At 40.3% G+C, this 15,262-nt stretch overlaps 1 protein-coding gene across 1 annotated transcript in view; it reads left to right on the top strand.

Annotated features, from left to right (window-relative positions):
* Positions 1-15,262, top strand: part of LOC124777755 (cytochrome b5 reductase 4) — a 335,055-nt gene that overhangs the window by 291,651 nt on the left and 28,142 nt on the right. Inside the window, exon 8 of the mRNA XM_047253257.1 lies at positions 7,773-7,862. Coding sequence (XP_047109213.1) covers positions 7,773-7,862 — 90 coding nt within the window. The remainder of the gene's footprint in view (positions 1-7,772; positions 7,863-15,262) is intronic.

Consider the following 15,262-nt stretch of genomic DNA (forward strand, 5'->3'; position numbering starts at 1 on the left):
GGATACAGTATGTTATCTGCTCAGACTCTCTCAGCTCTCTCCTCAGTCTGCAAGCTCTCTACCCTGTCCACCCTCTGGTCCACCGGATTCAGAACTGCCTCCACATGCTGCACTCGGGGGGCGTCTCTGAGGCATTCCTCTGGATCCCAGGACACTTTGGTATCTGTGGAAATGAGGTGGCCGATATAGCGGCCAAGGCTGCAGTCTCTCTTCTTCGGCCAGCTATTCGCACGATTATCTTTGCCGATCTATGGAGTGTTTTATGTCGTCATGTTGTTCTTTTATGGCACGCACATTGGTCGACACTTTGCCATAATAAATTGCGGGACGTGAAAGCTCTTCCCTGTGCTTGGACCTCTTCCTCCCGACCGCGTCGTCGGGAGGAGGTAATTTTAACTAGACTCCGGATAGGGCACTGTCTTTTTAGCCATCGACATCTTTTAAGTGGCGATCCTCCCCCACTCTGTCCCCCACTGCTCTCAGCTGTGGACGGTAAGACACCTTTTACTTGAGTGCCCCTATTTTACTCCGTTATGCGCCCGTCTACAGCTGTCGCCTGATATATCGTCCATTTTAGCAGATGACACGCACTCAGCCGATCGCGTTCTCGAGTTTATTAGGCCAGTGAGATGACGTCAGTCATTTGAAGCTCTTTTTGGGGACAACCAACCCCCTTCTGTAGTGGTTTTTTAAGCTTTCCTTCTGTTTTTAGTTTCTCCAATTTTTTGAGCTTCGTTCCCATTGCTGCTGGTTTCCATTTTCGTTTTTTTACCTTTTCCTAAGTCACAGACCGGGCACTAATGACCATTAGCAGTTTTGCACTTGCGCCCTAAAACCATAACAAAAAAAACCCCTCTCTCTCTCTCTCTCTCTCTCTCTCTCTCTCTCTCTCTCTCTCTCTCTCTCTCTCTCTCTCCATCTCTCTCTCTAAGCCTATACTTGGTTTTGCACCAGTTATGCAGTAATTTCTGTTTATTTAGAATTTTCTTTTAAGTGACTGTATACGTTGGAGGTTCCCTCCCATTATGATCTGTTCTGCTGGAAAGGTATCTATCCAGTGTGGGGTCAACTATTCTTTTAAATTTGAGCCATAGTTCCTCTACATGCTCTTGCCCTGTGCTGAAAGTTTCAAGTTCCACATTGAGATATAACATTATTGTACTGAACATATATATCTTTCTGCTTGTTTTAGTTGTGTGTTCTACTTTGGTAGTCATTGTTGCCAAAACCTCCTCATGGCCACTGATACCACTTTCAATGAGGAAATCCTCAAAGAGTTCAGGGCTATTTTTTGCCATTAGATCCAATATATTTCCATCATGAGTGGGGTTCCAAACTATATGTTCTATGTAGTTTTGGGATGACATTTAATTATGTTTCAAAGGCTGTCTTATCACAACAACCACTAACAAAACTGTAGTTTTCGCAATTAATTGTTGAATGATTAAAGTTTCCATCAGTGATTACAGTATGATCGGGGAATTTCCATACAAGAGAAATGATGTTTGCTGTAAAGTTTTCGGATACATGAGATGAGTCTGGTGGGCAATAAAAGGATCCAATTACCATTTCATGTCCACCGCTGAACTGAGTCATGCTCAGTCAGTCTCACATGCAGCTTCAGTTTCTATTTCAGAGAATTTGAGTTTCTCATCAGTTGTGACAAATACACCACCTCGATTTCCCATTAGGCTATCCTTTTGATATACAATTAAATGCTCTCCAAAGATCTCGCTGCTATCAGTTTCAGGTTACAACCAGCTTTCTATATCTAGTGTTATGTGAAGATCACTGCTTTTCAGGAGCACTGCAAACTCTGGCACTTTGTTGCAAATGCTTCAACAGTTAATCACTAAGATTTTAATACTCTTACAGGTGGGAGGCATTTCTTTCGATCTTTCACCGATACTTGTGGGTTTCCTACTGCTGTCATTATACGGATTGGATGGAGAATCACCAATCCAAAAAACCCTTGTGTGTAACCCATACACAGTCAGCTACCTGAGTAACAGCCTCTGATGTGAAGTGCACAGCTGACCCATTAAGGGGACCATACAGTTCTCAACCCTATGGCACGAGTCCAGGAAGTCGCTACCTAGCTTGTCACAGAACCTTCAAAATCTCTGTTCAGTCCTTCCACTTGACTCAGGACCAAGAGTCCACGATCAATTCTGGGGACAATGCTACAAATTGTGAGCTTTGTTAAAACTCCATGCGCAAGGCTAGTCTTCTCAACCTTCTCTGCCAATTGACAGACGACAGGCATCATTTGTTCCTTCGTGTTCCACAATTTGCAGTTGGTTGCATCCTGTTCCCTCAGTGGTTGACAGAATAGCCTCAATAATGTGTTGAATGAGGCCCCCAGGCATACACATTGAGTGCATCTGGTGTCTTTTCCTGTCTCTTGCTGCTGTTTCCCTAAGGGGAACTATCATTTGCCATATGTTTGCACTGCCAATGATTAATAGACCCCTAATCTGTTGTGTGCCACCTCCTTGATGCAGGACAAAATAGGTTTCTCCAAAATGGATGAAGTTAGCCCCACTGGATCATTTTTGGTTTCAGTGAAAGACAGCACCTTTAACTTGTTGGTTAAGGGGATCAGTAAAACATCCTTAGTACTCCCTGGTCTGTGTGTACCCTGTACAGGATGCCTAGATCTACCACTGTAATACCACTTGCAGTCAGGTGGATGAACAATGATAGCTCCCTTAATTCCTGCAGAGGAAACAGGATCGACAGAAAAGTTCTTGAGGTACCTTTGGTACCAGTGCCATTGGTGCATGACTCTCGGGAGCTCTTCCAGCACACAGATTTGTGACAGCTGCCAATTGTTTGATGATAGTCAGGGTGATTTCTAACTGCTTAGAAACATCAACCAGCTCATCCTGTGTTCAAGAATAGCATTCACAGTGGGGCTGCATTTGGCTGGACCAATATATTACAGGACAGCGAACAAATAATGTTAAACTAAGCCTGCTGATCATCTTTTAATCTGTTGAGCTACAAAATTATTAATTCTGTTTGAGAACTGAATCAAATATGTGAAACAAGATTCCTGTTAAGGCAACAGAAAAACCTGTAGTTAAAATTGCTAGTTTCCTGAATCTTTTTGAGGTAAATTATAGTTGTTGGCAAACTAGAAAATAGGAGTTAATTTATAATAATTGTATATAATACATACTCCACTTTAAGGAAAAACTAGATGTAACACAGTGTTAGTTACAATATCTGCTACAGGACCTAAATTGCAAATGCTGCTTTACTGCAAGAGGGATTAAAGTCCGCATCTGTATATCCTGCTTAAGATTTTCAGTAATTTCCCTAAAACTCACTAGGTTAATGTTGGAATGGTGCTCATTGTTAAGTTTTTACTTCAAAAGATTTATGAATCTATCCTAGTTAATAGAAGCTTTGTATAGTTGCAATGCTTCCCAAGGCTATACACTTGATGAATTGCAGTCATCTGTCAACTGCTCCAAGAGCATATATGAGTTTTTTAATTGCACATAGTACAGACTTTTTGCTAACCATGTTTTATGAATGTCACTTCCTAACACACACATTAGATTTTAAATATGACAGTGGAAAACCCACCACATAACAGTTTTAAGTAATAGCTGTTGAGATATAATTGTAGACTCAGACCACATATATGTACACATAGCTATGAACACTGGAACTGCTAACTAATGCAGTTCCAGGGAGTGAAGAGCATTCAGTGTCCATGACGTGGTAATTATCTCTAGTGTTGCAACAATATATGAGCATTCTGTAATCACTTCATGAAATTTTTGACTGGGTTATAAAAGTATACATTGTAAGGTAGACACAACAGTGTCATGATTCATTGTTATACACTGAAGTGGCAAAGAAACTGTTGTAGGCATGTATATTCAAATACAGAGATGTGTAAAAAGGCACAATACAGCTCTGCAGTTGGCAACTCTTACGTAAGACAGCAAGTGACTGGTGCAGTTGTTATATCGGTTACTGCTGCAACAGTGGCAGTTTATAAGATTTTAGTAAGTTTGAACATGGTGGTACAGTTGGCAAACAAGTGATGGGACACAGCATCTCCGAGGTGGCGATGAAGAGGGGATTTTCCTGCATGACCATTTCACGAGGGTACTGTGAATGTCAGGAATCTGGTAAAACATCAAATCTCCAACATCGCTGTGGCCGGGAAAAGGTCCTGCAAGAACGGGACCATTGGTGACTGAAAAGAATTGTTCAACATGATAGAAGTGCAACCCTTCTGCATATTGCTGCAGATTTCAAAGCTGGGCTGGCTTGGACAGGATTTGTGATTGGTGTAAAGAATGGCAGCTAACTCTAAATATAGATAAATGTAAATTAATGCAGATGAATAGGAAAAAGAATCCCGTAATGTTTGAATACTCCATTAGTAGTTTATCGCTTGACACAGTCACGTCGATTAAATATTTGGGCGTAACATTGCAGAGCGATATGAATGGGACAAGCATGTAATGGCAGTTGTGGGGGAAGGCGGATAGTCGTCTTTGGTTCATTGGTAGAATTTTGGGAAGATGTGGTTCATCTGTAAAGGAGACCGCGTATAAAACACTAATACGACCTATTCTTGAGTACTGCTCGAGCGTTTGGGATCCCTATCAGGTCGGATTAAGGGGGACATAGAAGCAATTCAGAGGTGGGCTGCTAGATTTGCTACTGGTAGGTTTGATCATCATGCGAGTGTTATGGAAATGCTTCAGGAACTTGGGTGGGAGTCTCTAGAGGAAAGGAGGCGTTCTTTTCGTGAATCGCTACTGAGGAAATTTAGATAGCCAGCATTTGAGGCTGACTGCAGTACAATTTTACTGCCGCCAACTTACATTTCGCAGAAAGACCACAAAGATAAGATAAGAGAGATTAGGGCTCGTACAGAGGCATATCGGCTGTCATTTTTCCCTAGTTCTGTTTGGGAGTGGAACAGGGAGAGAAGATGCTAGTTGTGGTACAAGGTACCCTCTGCCACGCACCGTATGGTGGATTGCGGAGTATGGATGTAAATGTAGATGTAGATGAACAAGTGTTAGTGTGCGAACCATTCAATGAAATATCATTGATAAGGACCTCCAGAGCCGAAGACCCATTCATGTACCCTTGATGACTGCTTGACACACAGCTTTACGCCTCACATGGACCCATCAAGGCTGTCATAGGACTGTTGATGACTGGAAAAATGTTGCCTGGTCAGACGATTCTTGTTTCAGATTATATTTTGGGATGGATGTGTAAGAGTGTGGAGACAACCTCATGAATTCATGGACCCTATATGTCGGCAGGAGACTGTTCAAGATGGTGTAGGCTCTGTAATGATGTGGGGTGTGTGCAGTTGGAGTGACATTGGACCCCTGATATGTATAGATATGATTTTGACAGGTGACACATACGTGAGCATCCTATCTGATCACCTGCATCCATTCATGTCCATTATGCTTTCTGGCAGATTTGGGGAATTCAGGCAGGACAGTGCGACACCCCAAATGCCCAGAATTGCTACAGAGTGGCTCCAGGAAAACACTTCTGAGTTTAATCACTTTCACTGTCCACCAAACTCCCCAGACATGAACATTATTGAGCATATCTGGAATACCTTGCAACATGCTCTTATGGATTTATGGACAGCCCTGCTGGATTCATGGTGTCAGTTCCCTCCAGCACTACTTCAGACATTAGTTGGGTCGATGCCACATTGTGTTGTGGCACTTCTGTGTGCTTGTGGGGGCCCTACATGATGTTAGGCAAGTCTACCTGTTTCTCTGGCTCTTTAGTGTATGTTACTATGTATGTACATCATTGCTGGTGCTACTGTTGCTGCTGCTGTTGTCATGATTGTTCCTTTCCAAAAAAAAAAACTGCTTTGTTGTAGTAGTGAAAGTTTTTGGTGTAGATTAGAAAAAAAAGATGAGACTCAGAACACAGTATGGGTAGGCCTCTAGTCAGCCACCTTTAGCAGCTGGGCCAACTTCCCTGCTTGACTGCTGCTGCTTTCCTAAGGTATGAAAAGGCTCATAAAATTTTGAACCCACATTTTGCAAAAGTACTTGAGAAACACATTGTACTAGAGCAGCGTTTTTTACGTTTAAGTATGTACTGCAATTGTGTAGAAGATGTACAAAATGGATGTATGTTTCCCTTGTCAGAGGATCTGAACTGAAGGGATACTCATTGTTCTACAGTCATATTATTTTATGTAAGAGGAATACACTACCAGGTGGAGAATACAATATGTGTGTGTGCAGCTTATACTGTCATTTATTCTTCATGTAATTGCATGCTGTGGAGTGCTCTATGGAAAACACATATTGTGAACTCTATTAACATGGCTTCTATCTTACTATAAGATTTTATCACTGATGTATTGATTTATTTGTTATTACTTCATTATGCAGTTGTTAGTTTTTATTAGTCTTTGCAGTTAAAGCATATTACAATCTTTAAGTAGAAATTGTTTTTGTTTACTTCAGATACAAGAATTTTTCTCAAATGTCACAAGATAATCGTGGCGTTATCCCAGAAAGTTTTCCATCATGTGGAAAAATTGCATGTTTGTGAAGTAATTACCACTGTCACTTCCACCAAAATGTAAATACTTCGTTCCTGTAAATGTGTTTTGCTTATAATGTAATGTGTAACTTGTGGTCTGATAATTGTAAGGTTTTCTTTTTGAGTTCTGTTTGGGTTTGGTTTCTTAATTATATAAAGGACTGTGTATTTCTGCCCTAGTGCATGTGAAACATCATCTCATCTTACTAATTAGGCTCCTTCTGTAAGGATAACTTTCTGATTTATAATAATGGAAAATCCAGGATGGAATGTAACAATATTATGAGAAGGAAAGTCGCTACTCACCATATATCGGAGTCAGGCAACTGAAACCACACTGGGAGCAAGAGCAAAGGTGCATAATGGGAATGGCAACTGGGTGGGGGAAAGGAGGCGGCTGGGGTGAGGAGGGCTGCTGCTCAACCTGCAGCATTTTGCTGTCCGCCATCCCCACCATACTGCCCCTCCCCGCCCCAACCTCCTCCTTTCGCCCCCCCAGTTACTGCTCCCATCATGCAATGATGCTGCTGCTCGCAGTGTGGTTTCAGTTGCAATTTGCATACAAACTCAGATAGTTTAATCAGTGCTGAAAATAACATAATAGTTTGGCAGTCAAATTGAAGTGGTCCCAGTGATTAAAACCTAAGGTTTGCTGTTTCCTCTTTAATTCTTCTTATTTCTATGAAATTTTAGTAATGTGTGTATACTTGAGGTCTGTAAATGATTCTCAAAATAATTCATGATTTTATAGCATTCTTGTCCTTCTGTATTTCACAAGAAAATGGGACAAGTTGAACTTATCAACACCAGACTTAGGCATGTGGTGTGTGACATTGCAGTGAATAGACAGAGATAGAAAAGAGCACAGGCAATATTTATTTTGCTTCTGTATTCTTTTTTGGAATAAAGGTTGTGGTGAAGACTGATCTGTAGCGTAGCCATAGTTTATGTTGTGCTGTAAAGTGATAGCTTGATTGGTAGACAAAGCTACAGAATTTGTTGTCATAAGACTTGCTGTAATTCTTCCTATGGTACATTTTTTGTGCATATTGAGCTTAACCGAGTACTTCATGACCACAATTTTGATGACATCCTGGATCAAAACAAGTTTATTGTAACATGGATTTGGCATATGTTGTAAAATTTTGTTCATCAAATTCAGTATTGAAAAAATCCTAATGAATTTTTAATTGTTGTAGCCAGCAAGTTAACATGATGTTCTTCAATTGCAAGGAGAGAGATATATTATGGAGAGAGCAATTGGATACTTTACAGAAAGAAAATAACAGGTGTGTAATTACTTACATATTTAAATTATTCATTTTACTAATCTTACATCACTGACTTTAAGAAACCTGTTTGGTATTTCATTAGCTGTAACATTCATTCACAATAAATTGGCATTAATCCTTTCAAACCTATCATGTAGTAGACACGGCTTTGTGATGTGGCTGCTGTTTGATTATAAACAGTATGAGGTGAAATACCTAATGAAAGGGGCAGAATGAGGGAGCTTCATTTGTCAGATTAAAACTGTGTACTGGACCGAGACTCGAACTCTGGACCTTTGCCTTTCGCGGGCAAGTGCTCTACCATCCACGACTCGTGCCCTGTCCTCAAAGCTTTATTTCTGCCAGTACCCCGTCTCCTACCTTCCAAACTGTGAGGACGGGGCAGGATTCGTGCATGGATTACTCAGATGGTAGAGCACTTGCCCGTGAAAGACAAAGGTCCTGAGTTCGAGTCTCGGTCCAGCACACAGTTTTAGTCTGACAGGAAGTTTCATATCAGTGCACTCTCTGCTGCAGGGTGAAAATCTCATTCTAGCTTCATTTTTGTCTTCTTTTACTTTTTTAAAAAGTATGAATGTTACGAGACTGATACATATGTGCAAAATGATACTAAGTTACCAGGATGTGTTTCAATAAAAGAACACCATGTGTTTGTTAGGTAATAAGATAAGAATTATGACACTAAAACAAAGAACTATTTTTTATAGCTAAATGAGTGTTGTTGCTAATCTAAGAAACCAGGGTTCCAGATTTCAAGAGCCTGTCTAGCATATAGCTTTTTTGTCAAGTCTTTGTAGTTCATTCTCTTTCAAGTGTTCAAATGCATGGTGTAAGCCCCAAGTAGGCATCTTACATAATTTTTTGATGATAATGTGCATAGAATTTGGAGATTGTTTTTTATGTCCGTATTTCAAAAATTGATAAGTAGTTCAATAAAAACTTGAAAATTCAATCTAAAAAGCTGTATCACAGGCATTGCACCTTATCTAGACTTTTTCATGATCCAGCTGTTCTTCAGTAACTTCTCTTTTCTGAGTTGCTACATGCGAGAAACTGTAGAGTTCCTTTACACTTTGTTTGCACTGTCTGTTCATTGTGATTCTCTCAGCAACAAATTCATGACAAATTACTTTAAAAACAATTGAAGAAAATGGGTAGTAAAAAACAAGTTAATGTATAATTTCTGCTTACTAATTTCTGTCTGCCAGAGAAGTGATATCTCACAGTATTTTATACTTTTCGCATTTGTCCTGCAACATACTGATAGCATTCATGCACATCCCTAATAATAACCCATTTGCAACATTTAAGGGCCTTAATCAGTTAGAAGAGGAGTACCTACAAAATAACACTACAAGCTATTAGGCAAAATCAAACAATGGAAACTCCAGGTTGGAATACCAACAATATCAGGAAAAGTATAGTTTGCTACTCACCATAAAAATAACCTTTGAGTTGCAGACAAGTGCAACTAAAAGACTGTTACACTTAATAACTTTCAACCAAAGCCTTCTCCAGCAAAGAACACACACTCATATGTACACACAAGTGATAACACTTCATGTACACATGATCGCAGCCAGCAGCGGCTCTGACTAAGTGATAACACATCGCAGCCAGCAGCAGCTCTGACTGGACTGTGACTGTCTTGTGAATAGAAATCTAGAGTGGTACAAGGGAAGGGATTACCTTAATTTTTGTGAGACTGAGGGTTTTTGAGGTCAGATTGATTACTGTGACTTTTCTGTTTAGATGGAGAGAGGAAGCTCTGGTGGATCTTTAGTAACTGCCCCTCCTCCTACCTATAAAAAATAAAGAAAAGATTCTTCCCTCTCTTGACTCCTTCCATTTTCCCACCACCCACTCCAGACAAGGCTGTTTCTCCATTTAGGGAAGGAGTGGGACAAGAACACTTTGTGTGTGTGTGTGTGTGTGTGTGTGTGTGTGTGTGTGTGTGTGTGTGTGAGAGAGAGAGAGAGAGAGAGAGAGAGAGAGAGAGAGAGATATGGATGTTGATTTTATGATAATAGAAGGGAGAGGGGGAAGAATAGCACCAAGGGCACCACCAGGTTTAATGTCCCACCCAACGGACGGATTACCATCCACAGTAACTCTAAAATGTTTCTGTTTGATGATGACATTAGCTTGGTAGTAAAGGATGTTCTGTGCAACATTCACTTGGTTTGAAATAGTGCAGTTCATGACATAAATTCATGGCTTGTAGGAAATAAACTAACGGTGCATCACAGTAAGACTCAGTTTTTACGGTTTCTAACACACAGTTCAACAAAATCCAATGTTTTAATTTCAGAAAATGGGCTTATGATTAGTGAAACTGAACAGTTCAAATTTCTAGGCGTTCTGTCACGGAAAGCCCAAGTTCAGGATCTTGTTCAGAGACTTAATGATGCCATTTTTACTATTTGAACAGTATCTGAAGAAAGGAATCGTTCGACACAAAAATTAGTCTACGTTGCTTATTTTCATTCGCTTGTGTTGTATGGGATTATATTTTGGGGTAACTCTGCCCATTCTGAAAGGATATTTTTGGCTCAGAAATGGGTGGTTCAGGCAATACGTGGTGTAAGTTTGCTAACCTCTTGTCAACCTCTGTTCACTAGTCTGGGTATTTTGACATTGGCCCCTCAATATATATATATTCTTTACTGTCATTTGTTGTTGACAATACCAGCTTATTTCCAAGAATAAGCAGCTTTCACTCAATTAATACGTGGCGATTGGATCGGACTTCCTTAAATCTTGTGCAGAAAGGTGTGCAGTATATTGCTGCATCCATTTTTAATAAGCTACCACAAGAATTCAAAAATCTTAGCAGTAATCCACATGCTTTCAAATAGAAAGTGAAGAGTTTCCTCATGGGCCACTCCTTCTATTCTGTCGAGGAGTTCTTTGAAAAATTAAGCTGATTCTTATGTTGTATTGTTGACTGCATTTACTTAAACTTATGGCTTGACTTTTTTTGGGTTCATAAACATTTTATTTTTATCTGTCATTTCTTTAAAATTGTGATTTCATGTGTTGTCATGTTCTATGACCTTGCCTAAATTTGGCCCTTGGAACTTGACATGTAAATGAAATAGAAATAAATTATCATGTGCCCTCACTTCATGAGACACTGCGGAGAGGTTTGGTATTGAAACCGGGATGTTGGCCCATAGTCTGGTGATCAGAAACTTCACACCACCACCACCTCTCCTGCCCTTCATGACCAAATACAGGTACTGAAAATTTTTTCCCTCTCCAGGATTTTAACTGGCTTACCCACAAGTCGAGCACCACTGGACAAGCTTTGTTCGCGACCTCGACTGTGGTGGTGAGGGTTGGTGGCCAAGTGTTTCCATTTCGTGTGTGTGTTCATGATGTGTAGGTTGTGGACACTCTCATCTTGTAAGAGGACAGCAATCATGTTTTCGATGCTGGACACACATATTCCTGGTTTGATTAATACTCTGTAACCGTATTGTACCTCAGGCTAACCACCAGGTCACCCAATCATGAATCCAGTATGAAATATCTGGGGCTATTTGGAGTAGTGGGTGAAATGTGAAACTTTGTTAATAGACTTCATTGGGATAGATTAGATCTATCTACAAGAGTCAGTTCCTTCAGTACCTCTGTGACACTCTCCCACAGATTAAACAAACCTGTGGCCATTCATGCTGTCCTTCTCTGTATAAGTTTAATATCCCCTGTTAGGTCCACCTTGTATCGGTCCCACACACTTGAAGAATATTCTAGAACTGTTTGCATGAGTGATTTATAAGCAGTCTCCATTGTAGATTGATTGCACCTCCCTATTATTCTACCAATAAACCGAAGTCTACCACCTGCTTTACCCATGTCTGAATCTATGTGATCATTCCATTTCATATCCCTCAAAATGTTTCACCCAAGTGCTGTACGAGTTGACTGATTACAACATTTTTTAATTTTGTAAAGTGAAAAGTTTACATTTCGGAACATTTAAAGCGAGTTGTCAATCTTTGCAACACTTTGAAATCTCATCAAGATCTGACTGAATATTTATGTGGCTCCTTTCAGATAGTGCTTCATTATAGATAACTGCCTCATCTGCAAAAAGCCTGATTTTATTATTAATATTGTCTGCAAGGTCATTAGTATACAATATGAACAGCAAGGGTTCCAACACACTTCCGTGGGACACACCCGTAATTACTTATACATCTGACAATGACTCTCCATCCAAGATAACATGTTATGTCCTCCCTACGAAAAAGTCCTCAATCCAGTCACAAATTTAATTTGGTATCCCATATTATGGAGTGTGGTACTGAGTCAGGTTTTTTTTTCCCCCCCCCCCCCCCCCCTCCCCTCTCCAGAACTTAAGAAATACAGCATCATCTGGTTGCCTTGATCCACAAAGCATTTAGTATGTCATGTGAGAAAAGCGCAAGTTGAGTTTAACATGATCAATGTTTTTTAAATCACTGCTGGTTAGTATTGAGATGGTTATTCTGTTCAAGGTACCTCATTATGTTTGAGCTCAGGATATGTTCTAACAAGATCAACGACAAATCGATGTCAGGGGTATTGGACGGTAATTTTGTTGCTGCAGCTAGGTATGACATTCCTCAAGAAACCTGAGGACCCTTGTCACTGCTGAACAGAGCAGCAGTGTTAGACAGTTTCAGTATTATGTCTCATGGGAGTGACTAAATTTTTGTCAGGTTTGCTTATCTGGTATTAGGTTTTGAACACCGTCCAAAAATATCTTAGAGCACTGTGGTGCTATTACCACTGTTTAATTTTGAACACTGCTTCATGTACTTCGTTGTTACCAACAGTAACTTTCTCTCAAAAATAATTACAAATCGTAATTGCAATATGAGAATTAAAACCAATATCTGCTTAATGACTTTAACATTTAGAAAGAAGTTAATTGTATGAGTACAGTTGTTTTCAGCAGTTTGCCAGAGTTTGTTTTGTATCTTGTGGGAAATATTGTGTATAAGAATGCATTGAAGAACTACTTTTGATTACTACTACTACTATTAAAACTATTAGTACTACATTAAAGAGCATCTGCACAGTAAGTAATATAAAATGAAGTAAATTTCTTTCACGGTGGTTATAGTGTAATTCTTATAAGTATGTTATAATATTTAACAACTTTCCTTTTGAATTGTATTTCAGAAATGTATGTCTTTGACTTACTTCCAAATACCAGAGCTTCTATTGGTGCAACGTAATACAGTATGGTTCTTGTAATGCAGGAATTAAACTGCAGGTCCTTGTGTATGATAATGATCCGATATTCCTGCAATGCTCCTTAATGCTTCAGAGATAGAGCAATAGGCATTCAAATGCCATTTTGGTGGTATAGATTTACTTGTACATGAAGTTGTTCCAAAGTACACTGCACAACACAGTTGATGGACCACTTTCTCGAAACTCCATAATTGTCTCCCATTGCAATGGATAATTTTAAAATTTGATACAAAGGTGCGTAAAACTTTCCTCTGTAACAGTGCAAAAGTGTGGCCTGCTGCGATGCCAGCCTTGGACACAGCAACGCTTCAAACAGCAAGGTGTCAACACACAAAAAAAAGGGCAGAGCTCATAAGTTCATGTGAGATGTGAGGAGGGTTAATGATGTCATATTGGCACTAAATTTCACCACACTTCTGCTCAACACCACTGTGCACTGCCTCTTACCCAGATTTCACCCCTTATTTTGATGCTTCTATGACAGAGGTCGGAACCACGACACCTGGTATTGAGGGAATGCGTCTTTCTTATGGGTGGCTGAGGAAAACATTTCAGACACACCGCCTCTCAGGTTTGACACTAAAGGTCTTAGAGGATGGCATAAAAGGTGTCAATGAAACCAACCCTTCCATTGGGGCAGTGATTCCCACACATTTCACTAACAAAAAGACAGTTTGCAACAGGATGACATTCTTAGCAACTTTTGACACTGCTGACACCTTTCAGATGATTCACCCCTTCTCTAAGGACATCTTAGGCCAGCAAACCCATAGAATGTGATCACACAACAGCACATGCAGTGCATGCACAATTTTTGCTCTGGTGTACTGTGTGGGACCACTAGAGTTTGTTTTTTGTTTCCCCTCCACCCTCTCATCTTATCCCCTCCAGTGGTACAATCACAGAAGAGTGTGACATTGACACATGTGAATGAAATGCCAAGGGTCCCTCTAAGATACCCCAGTACTGAAACACCCTCATTGACACCTGCTCATCTTTGTTGAGCATCTTGAAAATGTACTTGCAGAGGCACAATCTGTGATGAGTGTCCTAATCATCTGCAGGCAGGTAGGTTACTGCTGTTATGCCTGCTAATAGGCTTCCAGATTCAGAGAGTTGTCAAAGGGGTTGTCAGTCTACAAGCACCTAGGACTTCATCACAGGATGTCTCTACTCAGGTACATTCTTATAGTGTTTAACAGAGAGCGGCAGGCAGCACTAAGGGCTTTACCAACTAGGGTATCTTAGAGAGATCGATTGCCATTTTATTCGTGCATTTGTTAATGGCACACTCCTTCATGATCATGCTACAGGAGCTCATGAAACAGGAGGTCTGAAAAAGCGTAAGTGCACTTTGTTGCTTCTAACCATGTTCAAATTTTTGTCGAATGGTTTTTAACAGTCTGTAGTAGCTCCACACTATACGCGAGAGCAAAAATTGTGGTGGCACAGCACTTGAGAGGGGTGCAATCATGTTCCATGGGGTTGCTGGCCCACAATGACCTTGGAGAAGGGTTGAATTGTCTGAAGGCTGTCAGCAGTATCAAATGTTGTCAAAAATGTCAGCCTGTTGCTCACAGCACTGCAAACTGTTGTTTTTGAAACTGAAATATGTGGGAATGAACACCCCAAAGGAAGATGTTGGTGCATTGATGCCTTTTATCCCGATCACTAAGGTCTTTTCGTGTTGATGCCAAGTGATGGTGTGACTGAAATTTTTTCCTCTGCTGCCCGTAAGAAAACCATGTTCTTTTAATGGTGGGCTTTCGTGGTCATGACCTCTACTCTGAAGGCATCAAGAGAAGTGGTGAAATGTGGGTAAAAGGGGGTCTGATGACCTTCTCATTCTGTGACATGTCCATGGCGACATTGGTCAGAATGGTGGAGAAATTTGGTGTCAGTGTGACATCATTAACCCACCTTGAACTTCTGAGCTCTGGCCTTTTTCTTGCATGTATTGGCAACTTGGCATTAAAAACATCACCATGCCAGAAGGCAACATCACAGGGTGCCATGCTTTTGCATCATTACCGAGGAAGGTTGTTACCACCTTTGAGCTAAATTTAAAATGTATGCTTTGCAATGGGAGATGATTAAGGTGTTTCAAAAAAGTGATCCTTCAGTTGTGTTGCACAGTGTATAAATTC

The sequence above is a fragment of the Schistocerca piceifrons genome, chromosome 2 (genome assembly GCF_021461385.2).
Source record: "Schistocerca piceifrons isolate TAMUIC-IGC-003096 chromosome 2, iqSchPice1.1, whole genome shotgun sequence".
Taxonomy (NCBI): Eukaryota; Metazoa; Arthropoda; class Insecta; order Orthoptera; family Acrididae; genus Schistocerca; species Schistocerca piceifrons.